The sequence below is a fragment of the Ailuropoda melanoleuca genome, chromosome 1, assembly GCF_002007445.2.
Source record: "Ailuropoda melanoleuca isolate Jingjing chromosome 1, ASM200744v2, whole genome shotgun sequence".
Classification (NCBI taxonomy): domain Eukaryota; kingdom Metazoa; phylum Chordata; class Mammalia; order Carnivora; family Ursidae; genus Ailuropoda; species Ailuropoda melanoleuca.
In genome coordinates, this window is record NC_048218.1 from 77714845 (window position 1) to 77737032 (window position 22188).

Below are 22188 nucleotides of genomic sequence, written 5' to 3' on the forward strand. Positions count from 1 at the left end.
AAATTTCCTTGACTTTCAAATCTCAGTTGAGAAGTCTTGGGAGATTCTGAGCAGTACCATTGGTAGGACTGGATGTGTGAGCTCTCAGGAACCCGCTCTTCAAGCATCCAGAGAAAATGAGGCTGTTAGAGATTTCTGGGTGGAGACAAGAGTCTGCAGCATTCAGAGTTTATTTCTGGGAAATAAAGAAATGATAAATCAGGGGCGCCTGGGTGGCACAGCGGTTAAGCATCTGCCTTTGGCTCAGGGCGTGATCCCGGCGTTACGGGATCGAGCCCCACATCAGGCTCCTCTGCTATGAGCCTGCTTCTTCCTCTCCCACTCCCCTGCTTGTGTTCCCTCTCTTGCTGGCTGTAATAAATAAATAAAATCTTAAAAAAAAATGATAAATCAGCTTTGAGGAATGTCCCTTTAAAGATTTGGTCTTGCACGCCCTAAGCCAGGCCAAAGGGGATGTGAGGCTGAGCTGGGCAGAGACTTCCATGGGACCATCAGAGGAAAAAGATGCGTCAGCCCTTTGCTACTCTGTTGGCAAAAGTGTTAACTTATCCTTCACTAATTTTCTAGAAAACTTGGAAGTTATCATAATCACAGATTCTTAAAAAGAAGAAGGAAAGGGTGGGGAGAGGAAGAAAGAATATGAAATTTTTTTTTGTTTTTTTAGATTTTGGTTGTTTATTTATTTGACAGAGGGAGAGCACAAGCAGGGTGAGAGGCAGGCAGAGGGAGAGGGAGAAGCACACTCCCCACTGAGTAAGGAGCCCGATGTGGGGCTCGACCCCAGGACCCTGGGATCATGATCGGAGCCGAAGGCAGATGCTTAACCAGCTGATCCACCCAGGTGCCCCCCACTTTTTTTTTTAAAGATTTTATTTATTTATTTGACAGAGAGACAGCCAGCGAGAGAGGGAACACAAGCAGGGGGAGTGGGAGAGGAAGAAGCAGGCTCATAGCGGAAGAGCCTGATATGGGGCTCGATCCCATAACGCCGGGATCACGCCCTGAGCCGAAGGCAGACGCTTAACCGCTGTGCCACCCAGGCGCCCCAGGTGCCCCCCACTTTTAAAAAAAGCTTTTATTGATTTATTTGTGAGAGAGAATGAGCATGAGGATGGGGGAGGGGCAGAGGGAGAAACAGCCTCCCCACTGATCAAGGAGCCCAACGTGGGGCTCGATCCCAGGATTCTAGGATCATGACCTGAGCCAAAGGCAGATTTTTTTTTAAAGATTTTATGTATTTGACAGAGAGAGACACAGCTAGAGAGGGAACACCAGCAGGGGGAGTGGGAGAGGGAGAAGCGGGCTTCCCGCCGAGCAGGGAGCCTGATGCAGGGCTTGATCCCAGGACCCTGGGATCATGACCTGAGCCGAAGGCACGCTTAACGACTGAGCCACCCAGGTGCCCCCAAAGGCAGACATTTAACCGACTGAGCCACCCAGGCGCCCCAAGAGTGTGAAGTTCTATGCAGGAAGATGCTCAAAAGCTCAAGAAATTGTCCCTGTAACTTTTTAAAGAACCGGTTTTCTCATCTTGAATATATGAATAGGAGGGGCATCTGGGTGGCTCAGTAGGTTAAGTGTCTGGCTCTTGGTTTCGGCTCAGGTCATGATCTCAGTGTCCTGAGATGAAGTCCCGAGTTAGGCTTTGCACTCAGAGGGGAGTCTGCTTCCCCCCGCTCCTCCCCCACTTGTGCATGCTCGCTCTCTCTCTCTCTCTAATAAACAAATAAATCTTAGAAAAAAAAGAAAATAAGAACAGGAAAAACTCTCTCCGAGGTTTGGTGAGACTGGGGTCTTTGAGACACTGGAAATGTTTGTTCCTGTTCTGCTAACTGTAAGAAGATGCCCTTCCTACATGTTGTGTGATATACCTTTTATCACAGTACTGAAGTGTCCTTAGAGATTGAACAGACCACCCTCCACTTTTTTTAAATGATCTACCACAATCCTGAGAAATTCGATGACCTGCCCAAGACCGTGCGTCCAGCCAGGGATTGAACACCAAACCCTCCACGCTGGTGCTTTCCTCAGTGAGTGGGTGGTGTTTGTTGTTCTCCTTCATCATGGATCTGGTTGGGTAAATACTCAGACAGATAGACTAATAATACATTAACTGCAGGGAAAAACCAATATACACCCCCTAGCTTTGATCCAGCTTCTATTAATCCAAGGTTCCCTGGCCTCCAATGGGCTTACATCAGAGGACAATGACCTCAGGAAATAATTTGTTTTCACCGTTCTCGGTGTGGGCACTGGCCTCAGGGGTGGGTGCTTCCAAGTGGGTCTTCTGCTTTGGACTTTAAAAGCAAGTTACACTATAGTAACTCAGTATTATGTTATCTGTATATAACATGTTTATTATATGTGCATAGAAATAAGTCTAGAAAGATATCCATCAACTATTAACATGCAGTGGAATATTGTCACTGCGTGAAAGGCCCAAGACTTCTAGCTGGGTAGGCCTGTTGAATGTAATCGGTCACTGTTTGATTTCAGGCACAGGTACAATTTATTTTCTCCAACACTCTGTTCTCTTTTCAATAAAAATGGGGACAACATGTATATTTTCTAGGACTAAATGAGATCATGTGTGTGGTGCATGCTCCATCAATTTTAAGTCTTAATACTTGGTCATCTTTTCCTCCTCTTCCTCCTCCTTCTCCTTCTCATTCTTTTTGGTTAAAAGGTATTTATGCCTATTAATGATGTTGGGTGAAAGGCTTAGAGAACTCACCAGAAGTTGTTTAAACTTTTTTTCTCATGAAAAGAATATAATCAAAGCAATTCATGCACATTATAGAAAAATCAAAAAGACAGTGAAAAAGATGACAATATCCCACTGCATATTAATAGTTGATGGATATCTTTCTAGACTTTCTTCTATGCACATATAATAAACATGTTATATACAGATAACATAATACTGAGTTACTATATTGTAACTTGCTTTTAAAGTCCAATAATAGATCATGAATATCTTAACATATAAATAAACCCACTTGCACAGCTTAATTTTTAATTACTACACAGTAGTCCATCAACAGTGGATTCAGCTACCCAAACCAATTGTCTTTGATGGATATGCAGAGTGTTTCCAATTTTCTTCTGTTATGAACATGCTACAATTAACATTCTTGTGGGTAAGTCTTTGTTCATGCCCTTAATTATTTTCTTAGTACAAATGCCTAGAAATGGGATTCCTGGATGAAAGGAATTTTCATCATTTCCTAAAGTGAAAGGGTTTTAAGGATTTGGTTCTCATAAAGATCATTCAAAGTAGCAGTGATGGAAGGCCCGGATTCTTCAGGATACCCATGTCACCAATGTCAGAGGCAGAAGACTGGACTTGCGTGTCCATCCATCCTAATGGGGTTCCAGCTCATGTTTGTGGGTTCCAGCCTGCTCCCCCACCCCACTTCACAATTGATCTTCTGTTCTTGAACAGCTGCCCCATGGACTTCAGGCTCCAGTAGCAGATATGAGCACAGTCTTACAGGAACTGTTTATTCAGCCCCCACAATAAGGGGGGGGACATAAGTGCATAGTCAGTTCCCTGTAATACCTCCCACTGATTCCGTTCTTCTGGTTGACCCCTGACAATCATGAACAAAGGAGGCCTATTGGAGGTGATGCTGCTACAAAGACAGTAGTAACAGTGCATACAGAGAGGAAGGGATGGATCTGAGATCTGTTAAACATGTAGGAAGTCAAGACTTGGTGACCCAGCAAAAATGGCAATGAGGAGGAGGGAGGGCTCAAGAATGACCCCAGAGGTTTCAGGTGAGTTGACTGGATGGAGGGATTTTGGTTAGGGGTGTGGGGGGTGGTTAGGGAGAGCTGGAGACCTGCCTTTGAGACTGTTAAATTAGAAAAGCTTGACAAATCTCTAAGTGGAGATTTGTACTAGGTGTTGGATACATGGACCCACAGCTCATGGGGACTGAGCAGGACCATGATCAATACCACACAGAGGCTAACACTGTGGGAATGGGTGCGCTCCCTCTGGGAAGGCAGAACAGGTAATAAGAATCAAGGTGGAACTCTGGAAAAACTAATATTTAAGGGATAAGCAGAGGAAGGTGAGCTTAAAAATAATAATAATAAAGTCTGAGAGGCTGCAGAGGAGAAATCCAGACTCCATGGATGAGGGTGGATTGAATTCAGAAAAGAAAGAGGGGTCAGATGGTCAGATGCCATTAAGAGCTTGAACCAAAAGAAGGGCTAAGTATGGGTCCACTGGATTCTGCACCCAGGAGGTTCCTGGTGACCATTGTTGACAGAAGTTTCAGTGGGGTGGGGGTGGAGGTGGAAGCCAAATTGCAGAAAAAAAATAATAAGATGGGAGTTCAAGAAGTTGAGACAGGACCACTATCTTTAAAGGCTTGGCTGTAGATAGAAAAAAGCAACACATGAGCAAAAGGAATACAGGATTGAGGAAGGACCTTTCTAGAAATGGAAAAGATCTGAGTATGTTTGCTGAGGGTACGGGCCCATTTAAGAGGAAAGATTAGAAAGAGAGCAGAAGGGGGAATGATGATGGGGCACCTGGGTGGTTCAGTCGTTCATTAAGCATCTGCCTTCTGCTCAGGACATGATCCCAGTGTTCTGGGATCGAGCCCCGCATCAGGCTCCTCTGCTGGGAGCCTGCTTCTTCCTCTCCCACTCCCCCTGCTTTGTTCCCTCTCTTGCTGGCTGTCTCTCTCTCTCTCAAATAAATAAATAAAATCTTTAAGAAAAAAAAAAGAAGGGGGAACGATGGAAGAACCCCGCTCCGTGAGTTGACATTGTGGATTAACTTGTCAGGAGGAGCTTTCAAAGTGAGAAGAGTGGACAGGAAACTCCCTGGTACGCTTTGGAGATGGCTGAAGGAGATGGAGACAGCGAAGGAACTCTGAATGGGAGGTAGACCACAGCCTCACGGAGAGAATAAACCATGTAAGAAGGAGAAACAACCCAGTGCATCCGTGGTTTTAGCAAATAAGGAGGTTACTGGCAATCTTTTCCCAGAGTAATTTCGTTATATTGGTGTGAACCTCAGACAAAGTGTAGGGGATTGAGTTGTGATAGAAATGTGATAAACTATCTTCTGTTTGATGTAAGTTAGCACTTTGTGGGAGATCACTGTGAGTGATGGCAGAAGTTCAGCGGGCACCCTGGTGCAGTGCAGTTTGGTAAACTGTGTTTGGAAAGCAATTTGACAGTGCGTGCCATTAACTTTAAATATTCATATTTTGGAGTATTCTATTTCTAAGACTCTATTCTTAGAAGGTATTCATAAATATTGGAAAATTTATGCCTAATAATATTGTCAGCCTACTTATAACCGCAAAAATGTGGGAGCCACCTAATTTTCTGACAAGAGAGAAGAGTTAAGTAAACTGTGGTATGTTCGTTTGCTAAAATCCTGACTAGTTAACACAAATTATGTCTGTGAGCCATATAACATGGAAAGATGTTTATGTTATTATGTTAAATTACAGAGCTGGATAGACCATTGAAACTACAGGGTAATTATATAGTGTTTATAAAGCATTTCTATGCCCGGGGGCAGGGGTTGCATGACTACAATATAGGAAAATGCTACTAGCGCCTGTATCAGAGATACAGGACTATATATAGGAGATCCCTATTTTTATTCTTTCAGTTTCAGGATGTTCTGGGTTTTCTTTCATGAACATGTAACATTTAAAAAAAATTTTTAAGCATTTTTTAAAAAGAGGTTTGGTGGTAAAGGGAAGGGGAGGGGGAGGAGAGTGGCTTGAGAGAGGGAGTGGGTTTTTAGGATGGGGATTATCTGAAAGGGTTTGTGGTCAGGGGGAAGGCTGAGGCTGATTTAGGAGAGAAAAGATGCCAGGAGAAGGACACAGTAATCAGGGATGGTGTGGGGGAGATGGTGGTCAGGTTGAGAGAGTAGCTTGAGAGAGGGGAAAGACATCTGTTTTGAGCAAGAGAGGAGGTAAGAATGGGCAACTCTGGAATGTATTGGAGGGCAGTGGAGGGATTTTTCATTGGGGAACATTTATTTGGAAACTAGGAATCTCAATCTGTTGAGGGTCAAGATGTGGGAGGGAAGTGGTGTCATTTACCATGTGTCATCTCAACAAAGATTTTATTTGAGCCTTTCTAAGGACAAGGCAACGTGCTATGCAGGCTGAAGAGTAAAAGGGTGAATTAAAATGAACCAGACAATCTGAGACATGCAAACGAATAGCCACAAAAAAGAATAGAAAGGGCTCTGTGCCATAAAATAGGTCCAGAAAAGGGTGGAGTTTTTCGGCTGGGGCTTAGGGAAGTCTTTTTGAAGAAGAGGGTATTGGAGATGGGTCTTAGAATAGCACTTAGACATATGGCTTGGGGGCGTTGGGGAGAAGACAGGGAGTAGCATGAGGTGGTAAAGGAACAAGAAATCCCAGGGTTCGTTCAGATGAGATCTAGTAGCTGAGTTTGGTTAGAACATAGTATATACAGGAAATAGGATATAGAAGAGGAGGGAGCCAATTTTGTAAGGACTTGAATGCCCAGGTAAGGAATCTAGACTTTATTCCATGCATTAGGGGTTTCTAAATTTTTTAAATCATGCACCCTGTTAGTAGTAAAATGTTAGAATATGCATCCCCAATATATGTATGACAATTTATTATATGTGTTTATATCAATAATTAATATATTAAATATTAGCAAAGCTTAATTTCTTTCTTTGTAAGTAAAAACAAATAAAAACATTCTTTTAAGAGAATGAGAAAGGAAGTCACAGACCAGGAGAAAATATTTGTAAAAGATAAATCTAATAAAAGACTTCATCCAAAACATTTAAAGAACTCTTAAAACTGAACAGTAAAATAAACAACCTGATTGAAAAATGGCAGGGGCACCTGGGTGGCTCAGTCTGTTGAGTGTTGGACTCTTGATTTTGGCTCAGGTCATGATCCCAGGGTTGTGAGATAGAGCCTCGAGTCACATCGGGCTCCATGCTCAGTGGGGAGTCTGCTTCTCTCCCCCTCCCTCACCCCTCACATACTCTTACCATACAAACAATCCAGCAGCCATGTTCCTTGGTATTTACCCAAATGCAATAAAAACAACGTTCACACAAAAACCTGCACGGGGATGTTTACAGCAGCTTTATTCATAATTTTCAACACTCGGAAGCAACCAAGATGTCCTTCCATAGGTGAATGGATAAACTGTGGTCCATCCAGACAATGGACTATTACTCAGTAATATTACTATTACTCAAGGAAATGAGCTATCAAGCCATGAAAACTCATGGAGGAATTGTACATGCATATTGTTAAGTCAAAAAAGCCAATGTGGAAAGGCTACATACTGTATGATTCTAACTGTGTGACATTCCAGAAAAGGTGAAACTGTGGAAACAACAGTACAAAGATCAGTGGTTGCTGGAGGGGGGGTGGAAGAGAGAGAACACTTTCAGGGCAGTGAAATGTATATATGATATCATAATGGTAGATACATGTCATTATGCACACGTCCAAACCTATGGAATGTGCGACACCAAGAGTAAACCCTAATATGAACTGTGGACTTGGGGTGAAAATAATGTGTCGACGTAGGTTCACTCATTACAGCAAATGTAACCCTCTAGTCAGGGATGTTGATAGTAGGGAAGGCTGGGCCCCTGTGGGGACAGGCCTATGGGTATTCTCCGTATTTTTGCTCAGTTTTGCTGTGATCCTAAAACTTCTCCAAAAAATAAAGTCTGTTTAAAAGGAAAAGTCATGGGGCGCCTGGGTGGCTCAGTCGGTTGAGCATCCATCTCTTGATTTTGGCTAAAGTCATGATCTTGGGGTCCTGGGATCAAGCCCCACGTCTGTCTCCACTCTCAGTGGGGAGTCTGCTCGAGGATTCTCTCTCTCTCTCTCTCCTTCCTCTGCCCCTCCCCCTGCTGTTTATCTCTCTCTCTAAAATAAATAAATAAATAAATAAATCTTTAGAAAAAATAATAAATAAAATTCACTCTCATATGACCAAATGTACACAGCCAATAAATATAGTAAAGTATTAAAAGCCAGAGAAATAGATTTCTGACACTTCGTCCCCCACAAGATGGTGATTTATCTTGTGCACTCCCGGGGGTGTGCACTCCTCGCTTTGGAGACCTGTGGTCATATGAATCCTCCTTTTGCAGGGGAGTCCTGCAACCTGGTCTTTGTGCATGGGCCTCTGGCAGCCCAGTATGAGACTGCTGGAAGGAGGCGGGCTGGAGCTGACAAGATCTGTTAGGAGGTCAATCTTTTTTTACTTACTCATTGAGTTCTTCCTCTAGGCAAAGCCCCGAGAGGAGGTAAAGTAAATAAAAAGGAATACAGTGGAGGAGGCAATAGAGACGATGAGCACATTACTGAGTCCAGTTACATCGGGGCTTGTGTCAGTGGGGACCAAAGGCTACAGAGTCATGGATGGACTGTGGGTAAGGTGAGACTGGTGGAGAAGGGCACGGCAGTGACCTCGTGAGGGAAAGGCCTTGCATCTTCCAGAGATTGCTACTGGCATGGATTGAAGGCATGGAAATGAACTTGTCTCATGGCCTGCCCTTGAATCACCAAACTACTGCCTACTCATTCTCAACACTAACCTCACAGGTCCCACGTGCCCCCAACAGAACCCCTTTTGCTATCTGTCCTCTCTTGGTAGTGTCATCTTTGTGCTCTCTGTGTCATCTCCTGCAAACTGATATACCATCAAGCATCCTTTTGCCTAAATCTTTCTTTCCACTGTGCCTTCTGAAATGCCCTTTCCTTAGTAAATAAACCTACCTATGTTATTAAGCTTGCCAGTTCCGGGGCTCAACTGAAGGCACAGCTGCTCCATAAAAATTGTGGGATAGATGCATACATCTGGTAGCTTTGGCACCCTCCCCACTTCCAGTGCTGTTTCCAGATGGTTAAGCCTCTCTACTTGCGTAAACCCTGCTTCTCTGAGAGTCATGTCACAGGGCTGCATCAGCCTCCCACTTCCAGTGACGGTCATGTGAACTTCCAGTCACTCCCTCTCTGCTGTGAAGCTTTTTGCCCCTGGCTTACACTCCTGCCCTTACACTCCTGCCCTCCACCCTCACCCTGCTATTGTTCCAACAAATTCATCATCCCCATGGCAACAGTTTAGCTTCTTTCTTCCTTGACCACGCAGACTCTAGGGACCAGCACCCAAATCCACAGGGAATCACCCTGCTCTAGGAACACCATTTGTCTCCCAATTCCATTTCTCTTTGTTTCTACTGTTCTAGGACACTGTGGTAAACTACGATCTGAGGGTCAGATGCAGCTCACTGTTAACTTTGTAAATAAAGTTTTATTGGAACACAGCCATGCCCCTGTGTTTAGGTATTGTCTATGGCTATTTCTTGCTACAACAGCAGTCAAGTAACTGAGACCATGTGGCCCACAAAGACTAAAACATTTACTAGCAGGCCCTTGACAGAAGAAGTTTCCTAACCCCCACTCTAAGCAAACAAAATAAAATAAAATTTTTTTTCTATAAAATTAATACATGAGCATTATAGAAAGTTTAGAAAATATAGAAAAGAATACAATAAAGAAAAACAACTCATTATTCCATAACTTAGATACAATCTCTATTAATATTTTAGTGTTCTTCTTTCAGTTATTTTGTAGTTTTCATGCCTGAGTGTGTGTAAATACGAATATGCCTATATACAAAATTAGGATCCTAATTTTAAAAACTGCCTTGTGATTTCAAAATATATTATGAGTATTTTCCTATATGAATTGTTATGTTTTGGTAACATGATTTTAAATTTCTGTGTAGTAGTCTATGGAATGGATGTAACTAAATTTAGTCAGTCGTCATTACAGAAAATGTATGATGTTTACAATTTTTGCTTTTTCAAATAATGCTGTGATAAACACTGTGAACATTCTTAGCTCGGGAAGGCCATGAGAGGAGGGCTGGAGTCACCACCTACTGAATGAGCACTTTTTATTTTCTCTCTCTCTCTCTCTCTCTCTCTCTATAGTGATTAGGATGCTAGTAAGTCAGCATTATATTTCACACATTCCTAGTGGTCCTTGGGGGCCTGGGGGCCTGGGTAGGGGTGGGTAGGGGTGGGTAGGGAAAGGGCTAGAGGCAGGAGGAGCCAGTATATGCTAGTACCAGCAATATTTTATGAAAGCAATTAACTGGGAAACAATGTTAAGAGTGCTATATTATATAGGTTACATATTCTTGCCCTGAATCTTAAAGACTAAAAAAAACACAGAATTTACCTTTTGATGAATAAAATTTTAATTGTTGGGTGACTAGGTATTATGAAACAAAATGGGAAAGATGCAGGGATGGGAGTCAGTTTGGAAGAGAAATGGACCAGTTGAGGTTTGCACATACAAAATAGTTACATCTTATGATAGTGACATCGCATGATTTTGAATCATGCAAATTTTCAGCAGTGGGATATTAAAATAGCAATAAAGTCTCACCTTATATACAAAATTAGAAACAACTTGAATTCCCCCAATTTTAAAAATTAGCCAAAGATTGGGGCACCTGGGTGGTTCAGTCAGTTTAATATCTGACTCTTGATTTCAGCTCAGGTCCTGATCTCCGGGTCATGAGATTGAGCTCTGTGTCAGGCTCTGCACTGGGCACGGAGCCTGCTTAAAATGCTGTCTCTCCCTCTCCCTCTGTCTTTCCCCTCACCTCTCACCCTGGCTCATGCATGTGTACGCACTCTCTGCCTTTCAAAAAAATTATTTTTAAAAGATAAAAAACATTAGCCAAAGATTGAGTATTTTTTAAGTAAGTACATTGTAAGCCTTATTTATGACATTGCCGTACGACTGTCCCATGGAAGAGAAATACCCAGCACCCTTTGTCAGTATCATGGGAACCACACTTTTTTCATGAGTAGCAAAATTTCGAAGAGTGATTTTGATGACTGCTATTCATTTATTCTAATGTTCAATGTTATCATAGTTGCAAATATTAGTATCATCCTAATAGTCACCAAACATTGTTAATTCGTGGTGGTGGCAACAGTACTGAAAAATACACCTGAAATTCAATAACCTTGGAACAAGAGATAGATGTGATTAAAAAGCCACTAAGAAGGCAAGTAAGTGAGACGCATGCAATCCTATAATTTAGGAGAGAGCTGTCTGCAAAATATTGAAGAGAATGCTGAGAAAATATAGAGCAACATGAATGCAAAAAGTGTGCTATAAGTGCAGGAGACTTCGCAGCTCCATAACTCATCCTCTCTAGTTTATGTTTATTCTTGTGAAGACATATTTCTAGAACGTGCACGTTCTGAATAATGCTGAGTCTTCAGGTCTGCATCTCTTAGATAAAATAAATCACATAGGAAATTGTTCTTGGTAAATTCAAGTGAGGAAATCCTGGAGACTTCTGGAAACACAATGTTGGAATTCAAAAATGAGACCCAAACTGGAGCCGTAGAGTTGGATGTTATATGTGCGAGACTGAGAGTTTAAATCATGAGACTTGCTCAGGAGAGAGTACACCTTTAAGAGAAGGTCAAGCACATAATCTTCTGAAGCCACCAAAATCAGAGGACAGGAAGCGGAGAGGGAAGACACTTACTGAGAACCTAGCACATGTCAAGAAAGTCCCAAGCATATACTTCTGGCATCTCATTGAATCCTTGCTGTCGCCCTGCCAGGCTGCTGCATACACCTGGTTGTAGAATGAGGGCAATGAGAAGCGAGAGGTGAAGCAGCTCGACCCAGGTCACTCAGGTGTTTCGGATTCAATGCTTCCTTGAGAGGCATGAGATCAAGGCATGGGTAAACCTGACAGAGAAAACTCAGCTGCAGGGGCGCTGGGTAGCTCAGTCGGTTAAGGGGCCAGCTGTTGATTTCAGCTCAGGTCATGATCTCAGTGTCCTGGGATGGAGTCCCCAGTCAGGTTCTGCGCTCAGTGGGGAGTCTACTTGAGACTCTCTCTCTCCCTCTCCCTCTGCCCCCCCCGCTTGTGCTCGCCCATGTGCCCACGCGCACACACTCTCTCTCTAAAATAAATAAATAAATCTTGAAAAGAAAGGAAAGGAAAGGAAAGGAAAGGAAAGGAAAGGAAAGGAAAGGAAAGGAAAAAGAAAAGAAGGAAAACCAACTGCACAATTTCAAGTCAGAGAGGAGAGAAGGAAAGGTAACTCAAATGAAATGAATCAGTGTCCTCTCTCTTAGTGAATGGCACCACCATCTACCCAGTCTGCAAAGCCACAAATCCAGGAGTTATCTTTCCCTTCCCTCTTTCTCACCCCCACATCAAACCCATCAGGAGCTGCTAGGATTTCTACCTGAAAATTATATCCTGGCTTCACCACGTCTCCTGCCTAAAGTACACACTTATCCCTCCCCTAGAAAGCTCTAGTCCTCTTCCTATCCCAGCTACAACCCATTTTCCCTACAGCAAAAAACAAATAAATGCTATTGATATTTGGGGCATTAGCTAATCATTACTCATTGTTGAGGCTTCATTACTGGGGCTGACCTGTCCATTTCAGTGTGTAGCATCCTTGGCCTCTGTCCAGTAGCCCCCCAAGTGAGTGCCTCCACTGACTTCCAAATGTCGCTCTGGGGGAAAGGTGATACCGGTCAGCCCCACCTCACCCATCACCAGGTTGAAATCCATGGAGACTGGGTGATCTTCTAACATAAATCAGATTATGTCACTGACCTGCTTACAATCTTTTGTGGTTTCGCATTACACTAAAAATAACATCCCAGTTCCTTCCGGGGATGGCAAAGCTGTTCATGTCCTGGCCCCATCTATTTCTTCAACCTCATCTGCTAGAACCCTCCTTCTTCTCCTCTTACCTGCTTTGGTCCAGCTTCCTTTCTCATCCTTGGCCACATCAACCTATCTCCTGCCTCTAGGCGTTTGTGCCTGCTGGTCCCCTGGAATAGCTCCTCCTTTGGCTCTTCTTGATTGGCCCTTCTCTCTTTCTTCAGGCTTAGGCTCTAATGCTGATGTAGGTGTGAGGCTGCCAGTGGCCATCCTGGCTAAGACTGAAGGCAGGCCTTGCTGAGAGATGGAGCTGGGAGAGAGATGATATCTTTTGAACTCCTGGATCTGGCTGTGCCTTAGGTAGGGCTCATCTATTTGAATTCCCACTTGCCCTCAAAAATACTCAGATTAATACTCCATGTGTTCATGGAGACACCTGTGTGTCGCAAAGGGCAAAGCGCATGAGTACTAAAAGGTACTGGGTGAAAGTTGCCTTTTCAGGGTCTTCTTTCAAGCTCCCTGAAGGAAGGACCAGAGGTACTCCAACCCTCCCGTTTCCAGCTCTCGACTAAATTATCTCTCCCAGCATCCTGCCCCATCATCTCCTCTCTCTTTCTCTTCCATCTCTTCCCATGTTTTGCTCTATGTATGCTTAAAAATCCTCTTTCCAGAAAAGGAAATCTTCCCTTGACCCAGTTATCCTTTTGGATTCCATCCTCTCTCTCCTACTAGCCACCATCAAACTGCTTGAAAGAGGAGAACACACGAGCCCCTCCATTTCCTCATCATCTACCACCAGTTAACCCCCTGCAAGTAGCTCTTATCCTCCCAGTGAAACCGCATCTGCCATCACCTCCAAATCAGTCAACTAACCCATGGATTTTGCTCAGTCCTCATTCTCATTGCTCCTTCAGCAGCATTTAGCCCAGCCGACCATACCTCCTCATCTGTCCTGGCTTCTGAGATACCTAGTGGTTGTCCTACCTTCCTGGTCATTCCTTCTGGTTAATGGAATACTGGCAAAACCTCTAGGCAACAGTAATCAGGTATCAACACTTGACCCTTGGTTCAACTGAACCCAGTCAACTGGTTGTTAGTCCCACCTCTTCAAATTTCCATCTGCAAGGGCCTATCCTTTAGGTTGCTCAGAACAACTTCATGTTAGTTGCCCAACAGTAAAATTGTCTAGACACCATTCTATATTAGGAGCTGTTTATTCCTTTATGCTATCTGAGCACCTACAAACGTCCACTGGATTTACCTGTGTAGCCCTCCTCTATTCATACTATAAACCAGACCTTTAACTTGAGGTGTTCAAATGGATTGGCTAGAAAGACCAATCCTCCATCATGGGATGAAGTGTATACAGTACAATCAACAGTTTTTGTAAGCATAGGTAATGAAGAGATATAATTAAAGCGAGGCTCCTGTGTTAATTACCAATCCCCCCCTTACCTGGATATTGGGGAAAACCAACGGTTGGTTTGTACAAAGTTCAGGCACTGTGTCCTCCTCTCACAATATTTTCTGACCCTCGTGAAATGAAAAGAATGATTTTCTCTTAAGGAAATGGGCTCGTTTTATGGCTTGTGAGCAGATCCTGGTCTCGTTTTTTTTTTTCCTATGTATAGTAATACAGCTGATTTTTGTTCCATTTTATTTCTATTTTCACTTAGATTTTGCTTAGGGACATTTGTGAGATGGTTATTTTGAAGACAGATCACATGTGAGCTTGGAGGGAATAAGCAACAATCAAGATCACATTTCAGCTTAGAACCTTCTTTATTAAGGAAGGTCCTTCAGTCACTTTTATTAACAAGAAAATATGAGGTTGGCAAGAGCACCACTCAAAGTCCCAGTTCCAACTGTTTTTGTGAGGTCAAAGACGGCAGAGGACACAACGGTGGTGACTTAGCATCAAAACAATGGCCATCCAGTTGCCAGCCTTATACCTTCCGTGAGACCTAACACTGCCCCTCTGCTTCCATCCCCTGAAGAACGAAGAGAAGTTGGAGTTGAAGACTTGATACTAATCTAGACCTGTGCAGCACCTGCTTTGATAGCAAACAAGGCCCCTCCCACGCCCAGACTTAGACAAAATGGTGGCTATCTCTGTTCCTGGGCCAAACCTTCTCGTCTCTGACCTCCAGCTAAACCTTGAAGTATCGGATTCTCCCTGGGCAAGGGCGGAGCGCTGGATCCGGAACAACAGCAATGCCAGGCTGCACCACCGTGGGGCCTTTCTCCACGTGCACTGCTTCTCCTGAGGCCGACTCCTCGGAGACCACCCCCGTGAAGGCACGGCGCAGGTCGTAGTGAGTCCGGTGCCCTGGCAGGGGTGCCTCGGGAACCGCCGCCACCACGGGTCCCACCACCAGGGAGGCTACCGGCACATCAGCCTGGGAAGGCACAGGCACCGCTGGGTCTGCCCTGGGGTCGACGGCCACTGCATCGGGGCCCTCTGGTTGGGGCTGCGGGAGCAAAGGCTGGAGAGAAGACCATGCCCAGGTTAGCTACCTTTCTCCTCAGAGGCAAGGCCATTCATGCTTCTGGATGGAACCCCACCCAATTCTCTCACAGTAATAATTTTTATTGGCAAGGAGTCTGACACAAAAGAACCACCTGGGTGCAAAGGATTGTCATCAGAGCCAAAAGGGAGGGGTCGCTGGCCTGTGGTAGCCCCTTTCTCAGCAATGGTCTTGGGATCGGTGGACTGACACATATATCCTACGAGCAAAAGCACCCCGCCTTATAGCTTCCACCGGCAGCATCGCCTGCTTGTCACCTACACCTGCAGCCACGGGGAGCTGCCGGGCATGTCTGGCCACCTGTGCAACTCAGAATTCCACCCCCGCCCCCTGTGAATAGAAAGATGGACTTGTCAACCTCACACTCGCATTGGCTCTTCCCTGCAGCCACTAGCTCGCGGGAGTGGAAGGCGTGGCGGAAGTATCCTTTCATCTGTTGACCATTCCATATACCCAGAGCTCTGGGTATATGTGGGGCTCAGAAGGACAGGGCAGCATGCCCTGCCCATACACTGCATACACGTTAAAGGATCGTTGTATTCTGAGGATGAGGGCAAGTGTATCCAAGATGACCTTACCTGTGTTTGGAACACGGTGCAGGTCACGGCCACATCTTCCCCACCAACCTTCTCAGTGAGGGTTGCCTTACAGAAGCCATATTGCTGCCCACAGAAAGAGAAGAGTTATTTGAATTGGTTTAAAGAATGGATTTTGTCCCCCAGTTTCACTGATACTCCAAGTCGAAGGAAAAAAACTTCAATTCTTAATTCCTTAAAAAAAATTATTTCCCTAAAGTTTCTAGTTTCTGCTTAGAGAAGATTATTACAATATGCAATTCTAAATAGAAGGCAGAAAATACAAGTAGGCTTTGGGATTGTAAGAGATCACCCATGAGGGGCGCCTGGGTAGTGCAGTTGGTTCAGTGGCCGACTCTTGGTTTCGGCTCAGGTTGTGAGCTCAGGGTCATGGGCTCGAGCCACTCATCGGGCTCCACGCTCAGTGGAGAGTCGGCTTGAGATTCTTTCCCTTTCCCTCCCCCTGACCCACCTGCTCATGCTGTCTCTCTCAAATAAATAAATAAATCTATTAAAAAAAAAAAGAGAGCGAGCGAGAGAGAGAGATCACCCATCATCCCAGAAATTGTGGTGACCCAGGAAAACTTCTGTTAACATACATGTATTTCTTTTTTATTTTTAAACATATTAGAAATCATTTAAAGATTGGGATCATTGTGACTATACCATTTCATACCCTGTGTTTTTCACTCACTATAATATGATGACATCTTATATCACTCATTATTCTTTCAAAACATAATTTTTAGGGTCTGTATAATTTTCTATTTATTGATGTACCATATTGTATTCATGACCCCCTCCTGTTGGATATTTGGGTCTCTTTTGGGCCACTTTAAATCAATAATAAATCATCTCATTAGCTATATCTCTGTCAAACATCTCTGATGATCTCTTTAGGCCAGATTTCTAGAAATGGGCATTATAGCATCAAGGACTTCAAAGATTTCATCTTAGAAGTGTATCTAGAAAATCTACAATGCACTCTTGGGAGCTGGGTATGACTTGGCCTAATTAGGAAACAGCCTCTGTCTTTCTCCGAACTCCAGGGGCCTCCAGTGGAGAGATGACTTGGTGGCCTCTCTTAAGTGGGGAGGAAGGCCTGGCATAACCCAGCCCCACAGAGAGTGGGGATTTTTCACTGTCATCTCTTCTCCGAAGCCCCAAGATACTAACTCGCTGTAAGGCCGCCCCGTTCTACGGCCAGTGTGGCCGCCCCCACGGCGTGGCCTGCTCACCTTTTCTGCCAGCAGGTTGCACTTGGCTGGGTCTGTGACATCTTTAGCGGCACAGTCAGTGGCAGCCACGGCAAACTCCACATACGTGGAAGGTGGGAGAGGCTGAGGAGGATGAAGGAAAATGCTTATGAGGCAACACGACTTCACCAGGGAAGGCGAGGCTGGAGGGAAGGAGCAAGGGCACTGGGGTTGCGCATTCCAGGGAGCGCCGTATCCCTAGAACACACTGAGTGGCCAGGAACTCGGCCCCAGCGGCTGCCACAGGCCAGTTATTGGGGCATTGTGCTCTGAAGTGCTTGTATAACAGAGCTGAAGGAGGTAAAGGATGCACGGCCCACCCTTCGGGGCAGAGACGAGTCCAGAGCACCCACCTTAACAGACCTGAGTGGGAACCCAGGGCCCCACCCTCCTCTGGCCTTCCCTCTTTTTTTTTTTTTTGTTACTTTTTTTTGCTGTTGTTGTTAATTCCAGTCATTTAACATACAGGGTAACATTAGTTTCAGGTGTACAGTATCGTGATTCACGGCCCTCCCTCTTGGGGCTGCAATTTGAGTCCTAAGGTTCAGGTTACTCCAAGATGGGATGAGCAAGTGAAGAGATTAACACCTCTCCCACCTACGGTATCATCTCTCGAGAGCAGGATCAAATGAAAAATCTAAAGAAAAGTAGAGAAGACACTTGTGCTTTTCTTTCTTGTAGTGTATGGATGCTTACAACAATAAAATCGTCTGGGGTGGGGGTTTCTGAGAATCACTCACTCTGGTTCGTCAGAATCACCAGCTACACGTACAGTGCATTTCCAAGTATGCCATGGCTGGTATCCAGAAGACCAGTTTTCTTAAATATTAGAGTTCCGTTGTAGTCAAATGTGCTAAATAATCCACTATACAATTAGATTTTTTTTCCCAATGATCCAAAAGGCACTTTAGGGTCCTGCCACTACATGCCTATCTCTGTAAGTAGGCTCACGCCTTTACAAGTATCAATTACGAGCATGCCGACGATCCGTGGTGGTGCGCGACACACATGTGCAAACCCGTGAATTACAGCTCGTGCTTCTGGATGACGCCAAACTCCCACCTGCTGCCCGGCGAGCCCTGGCGGTAACGAGAGCCGAGCAACCCGGGACAGGCAGCTGCTGGCTGCTTTATGTTAGGGTGACTCCACATGCGTGTGATGCTGAGGGTTCCTTCTGGATACTCGTGACACTCGGTGTCCTCCTACCGCTCATACCTCTAAGGCCCCCATCTTTCCCTTTTCTCCCACCACCCGCCTTGCCTTCCTGTTGCTGCCTCTGCACCTGCTCTGTCCCCCACAGCTGTTTGACCACCCCCATTCCCGAGGTGCCACCAAACCGCCCAAGGGTCTGTCCAAAGGTCTCAGTCTTACCACAAGTTGAGCCCGAGAGACTTCCAAGAGCCGAAAATAGGAGCCGTTACTCTGAGCGTTGAAGGCGGTCAGCGCGACGTCTACGGCGTGCACTACCTTGGTGTCGTTCAGCGGGGCCAGCAGGGGACAGCCTGGGCACAACCTGCGCACGTCCTCCGCGGAGTCTGTGCACCGAGAAGAAAGGAACGTGGGTTGTCATTCTCCACGGCATTCACCCCGGCTCTGCTTATTTTGAAAGGCCTAGGACATGCTCCAAATGGCTTCAGCTGCTGTCTCTGTTTCTTACTAAACTTTCAGGTGGCTCCTGTCCTGCCGACATTTCTGCAGGAGCCCCTCTCATCGACGGGAATTTTCACCTCCTATGACAACAGCTCCTTAACAAAACAGTTTTACAATTCCAGATCCCGGGAAATTGGGCTCCTTCTTTTCCTCGCCAGCAGAGTGGCTAAAACTGCTTACACTGAAAACAGTTCATGTCCCTTCCTCACTCTCCGCAGGGTAAAAATAAAAATAATAATCATCATCTCTACCTGGACTGGAATCGCATTTTGCAAACAATACAGAAAACTGGCCATCCTGTTTCAGCACCTGGAAATCACAGTCCCCTTCCACGGCCTGGAGAAATAAACCCACAGTGAGGGCTCGGGAGGGGGACTGGCCCTTCATTGCTCACTGGGAGTCCGGGGGTGGGGGTGGGGGTCCCGCAGACATGTTGTCAAAGTTGAGCCTCGTGAAATCACCTTGACTGAGTGATACTGAAACATGATGCTCTCTGGTTTCAGAAAGGGCTACACGAAAGCTGCATTGTTGTAAAAATCCACCCCTGGGCAGTCAGCATCAAATGGTAATTTTAGCAACTACACATGGGCTAGCCATGTAGGGAGAGCTGGGTAAAATGGGTCTGCACTTCGCAGAACCACCTGGGAACTGACTGGGGCATCCCCTGCAGTCACCCTAGGAGGGGCACTCACATGCTCCACCAGCTGCCTCACAGAGCAGTTGGCCAGGGGGGTGGGGTCCAGTACATGGCAGGTGGTTTCCAGCGTGTCTATCTCAAGTTCAAACACCTCTCCCATTGGCCGCTGTGGAGACACAGAATGAAGCGGTGAGCAGCCTATTCCTCTGGTCCCGTTGAGCGGGCCAAAGTGGGAGCCCCTACTGGGCTTGAAGTTGGCCCTGAGAGGTGAGGGAACAGTCGTTCCTGTTAGGCGGCACCTCCCCCCAGCTCTGCCCTGGCCTGTGGACAGGACGATGGCCAGGGCTTCTCGGGTCTTCTCCTGTTGGCTGGGCAAGCTCTGGATGGTGTTTGCAAGAAAGGGCCATGGGTCGATGGAACCACAGTTACCACTCTGAGCTCTCTTTGGAAGCTAAAAATGAGCACTGATACTTAATTTTTAAAATTTCACCCTTCAAACAGTGCTTTGCAAAAATCAGCTTTGGATTTTTCTTTTTTTCAGTCAAGTGGCAAAGTCGGGTGATGTAGGTTAATGTCCTAGTGCCTCTTCTTCGTCTTCTCCACCCCTCCCTCTACTTCTGTCTGCCTTCCCTCTCATCATCTACTTTCCCTCCTTCCCCATTTTCTTTTCCTTCCTAAACAGAAAGGTTGTCCTTGGCTTTTTGTCTTTGGGCTTGTAGATGCCTGGATGCAAAGTTGCTGCTCTCTGCTGCCTCCTGCTGGGAACAAGAGGGCAGAGCGCGCCTCCCTTTGACCCTGAGTTGAAACTGGAAGTCACTGGTAGAGTCGGGAAAGAGTAGCAGGGAAGGCAGAGATAGGGGAGCTTGGTAAATCCTTGTCGTTGTTCTTGGCAGTTCATCTGTTTCTGTATCCTCTCCAAAGCCTGGAAAATCCAGAAGGTACAAGTATGTTGTTGTTGTTTTTCTTTTAGTTCAGCTCTGCTTGCCTCTCATTTAGGTTCTTACTAGTACCCGAGCCTCCTCTCCAGGAGGAAGCTGTGTTTATGATGTGCAGACGTGCCCAAGTTAAACCCTGAAAACACTCGCAGCTGCAGTGACTAGGAGCCAGGTACTCCTGGTTTCTCTAGAAAAGCACCTCTCAAGCTCTGCCGTCAGCGAAAATTGCAATGTCCGTTCATGACTTTCCCGCAAATATACCTGTTGTGTATGTTCCCCCCCCAAATTAATGGGTTTCTCCTCCAACCCCCCATCCCGGGCTACAGGATGGTTGCAACACTCCTAAAATCCACACTGATTTCAAATTTTTTGTCCCATTGTGAGATCAGATGTTAGTCCAGACGTCCTGACGTTTACCTTATTCTCCCCTCTGGATCGTAAATTTCCTGTGGGCACTATGTCTTTCTCACTTTTGTATCAGGTTGAACCATTAAAATGCCAATATTGGACTGCTCCTAATACACAGAAATAGCAATTTCGTATGGTTCAACTTAATATCTCTCGTGGCACCCGACATGGTTCTTACCCATGGAAAGCTGAATGTTTGCTGAAAGAATTACCCCTCCTCGGCTATAAAATCCAAGTTCAAAGTCGGCAGTAACATACATCTTTTCCTCACTGCTCCAAATCTCTCAACTGACCCCCAAGGCATATATATTTTCCAGCTTAATCTTTATTATCACGGGCTCCAGACTACATTGGTTACTTGTCTAGTGTGTGAAGAAGTAAACCCCATTCAGGCTGACGTTTCTTTCTGGGATGTGGGTCCCTCTCTTTGGGAGGTAACTTGTGTAGAGGAAGAAACAGGTCTAGAATCAAATCCTGGCCCGATGCTTCCAAATATAGATTTTGAACAACAACAAAATGCCCTAGGATGTCAGAGGCTCGGTTTCCTCTCATGTGAGACAAGGACAGTACCAACCACCCGGGACTGGGGGACGGGAGGGGGCAAGGAGATGGTGTGTGTGGAGTGGCCTGGCACTTAGTAGGTGGTTGTGAAATGCTAGTTCCATTCACTCTCAGTCTTCATCCAGGTAAACAGAAGCAAAGAAAGAGAAGTGAGTTCCAGTCAGATAGAATCCTGTATCTTGTGCGTACGGTTTTTCCAGCAAGCCACACTTTCTATTTGTGGTGTTCGAAATATCATTTGAAGACTTTTCTTGTCTTGCACACCTCCTCACCCACGTCCAGTACCCTCCTAAGACCAATGACTAGAGCCCAGAACGTCTCCTCTTTGTCCCCCGCCCCCCTTGCTCCCTCCCTCCCTCCCTCCTGGGAAGAAACCAGAGAGTTTGCCCCTCTGCAGGTCCCTGGTACTGGGAGATGTGATCTTTGAGGCACGCAGCGGAGCTCTGCACGCAGCCAGGGCTCAGACACAGCAGGGTCACTTACCCGAGGCCACACTTTGACTTTGTCAATCTGGTTCAAGGTGTGCTTATAGCCTTGAAGCATGTGGCTGTTAATGTAGTCCACGGCCGCCAGGGCTGCTTGCTCAGTTTCTGGGTCATCACAGTTCAGTTGCCTATAAGTCAGAGCTGTCCCAAGTGGGATAGAACGGCAGCTACAGAGCTGAGCCAGACAAAGGAGCAGGGCGAGGGACCTCATGGCTGCTCCGGAGAGGCCCTAGCAGCTGGGCAGATGGCTGGAAGCTTCAGGAACCAACCCAGGTGCTCTGCTCCAAAAAGTAGGCCGGTGCAGGGCTAAGGGCTTTATTTATCTGTCGGAGCCTGCTGGAGGAATTGCATCAGGACGTGGGATGATTTCTGTTCTGGTTCCAAGTAAACCCCTGCAATCATCAGCTCTGGAAAAGCAAACAGGTTA

At 45.6% G+C, this 22188-nt stretch overlaps 1 protein-coding gene across 1 annotated transcript; it reads right to left on the reverse strand.

Moving 5' to 3' along the window:
- Positions 1-14484: 14484 nt before the first annotated feature.
- Positions 14485-22072, reverse strand: AHSG (alpha 2-HS glycoprotein). The gene is made up of 7 exons (XM_002914817.4): positions 21760-22072; positions 19428-19538; positions 18987-19071; positions 18457-18620; positions 17068-17169; positions 15833-15916; positions 14485-15212 (listed from the first exon to the last, which is right to left on the reverse strand). Exons 1-7 carry the CDS (start codon positions 21970-21972, stop codon positions 14877-14879), a joined length of 1095 nt encoding a protein of 364 aa, XP_002914863.3. The 5' UTR covers positions 21973-22072; the 3' UTR covers positions 14485-14876.
- Positions 22073-22188: the final 116 nt, after the last annotated feature.

Coding starts and splice junctions, on each gene's coding strand:
- AHSG (XM_002914817.4), bottom strand. CDS start 21,972: ATGAGGTCCCTCGCCCTGCTCCTTTGTCTGGCTCAGCTCTGTAGCTGC. Junction 19,539..21,759: donor AAGTCAAAGTGTGGCCTCGG/GTAAGTGACCCT, acceptor GTGTCTCCACAG/CGGCCAATGGGAGAGGTGTT. Junction 17,170..18,456: donor TCTCTCGGGCTCAACTTGTG/GTAAGACTGAGA, acceptor CATCCTCCTCAG/CCTCTCCCACCTTCCACGTA.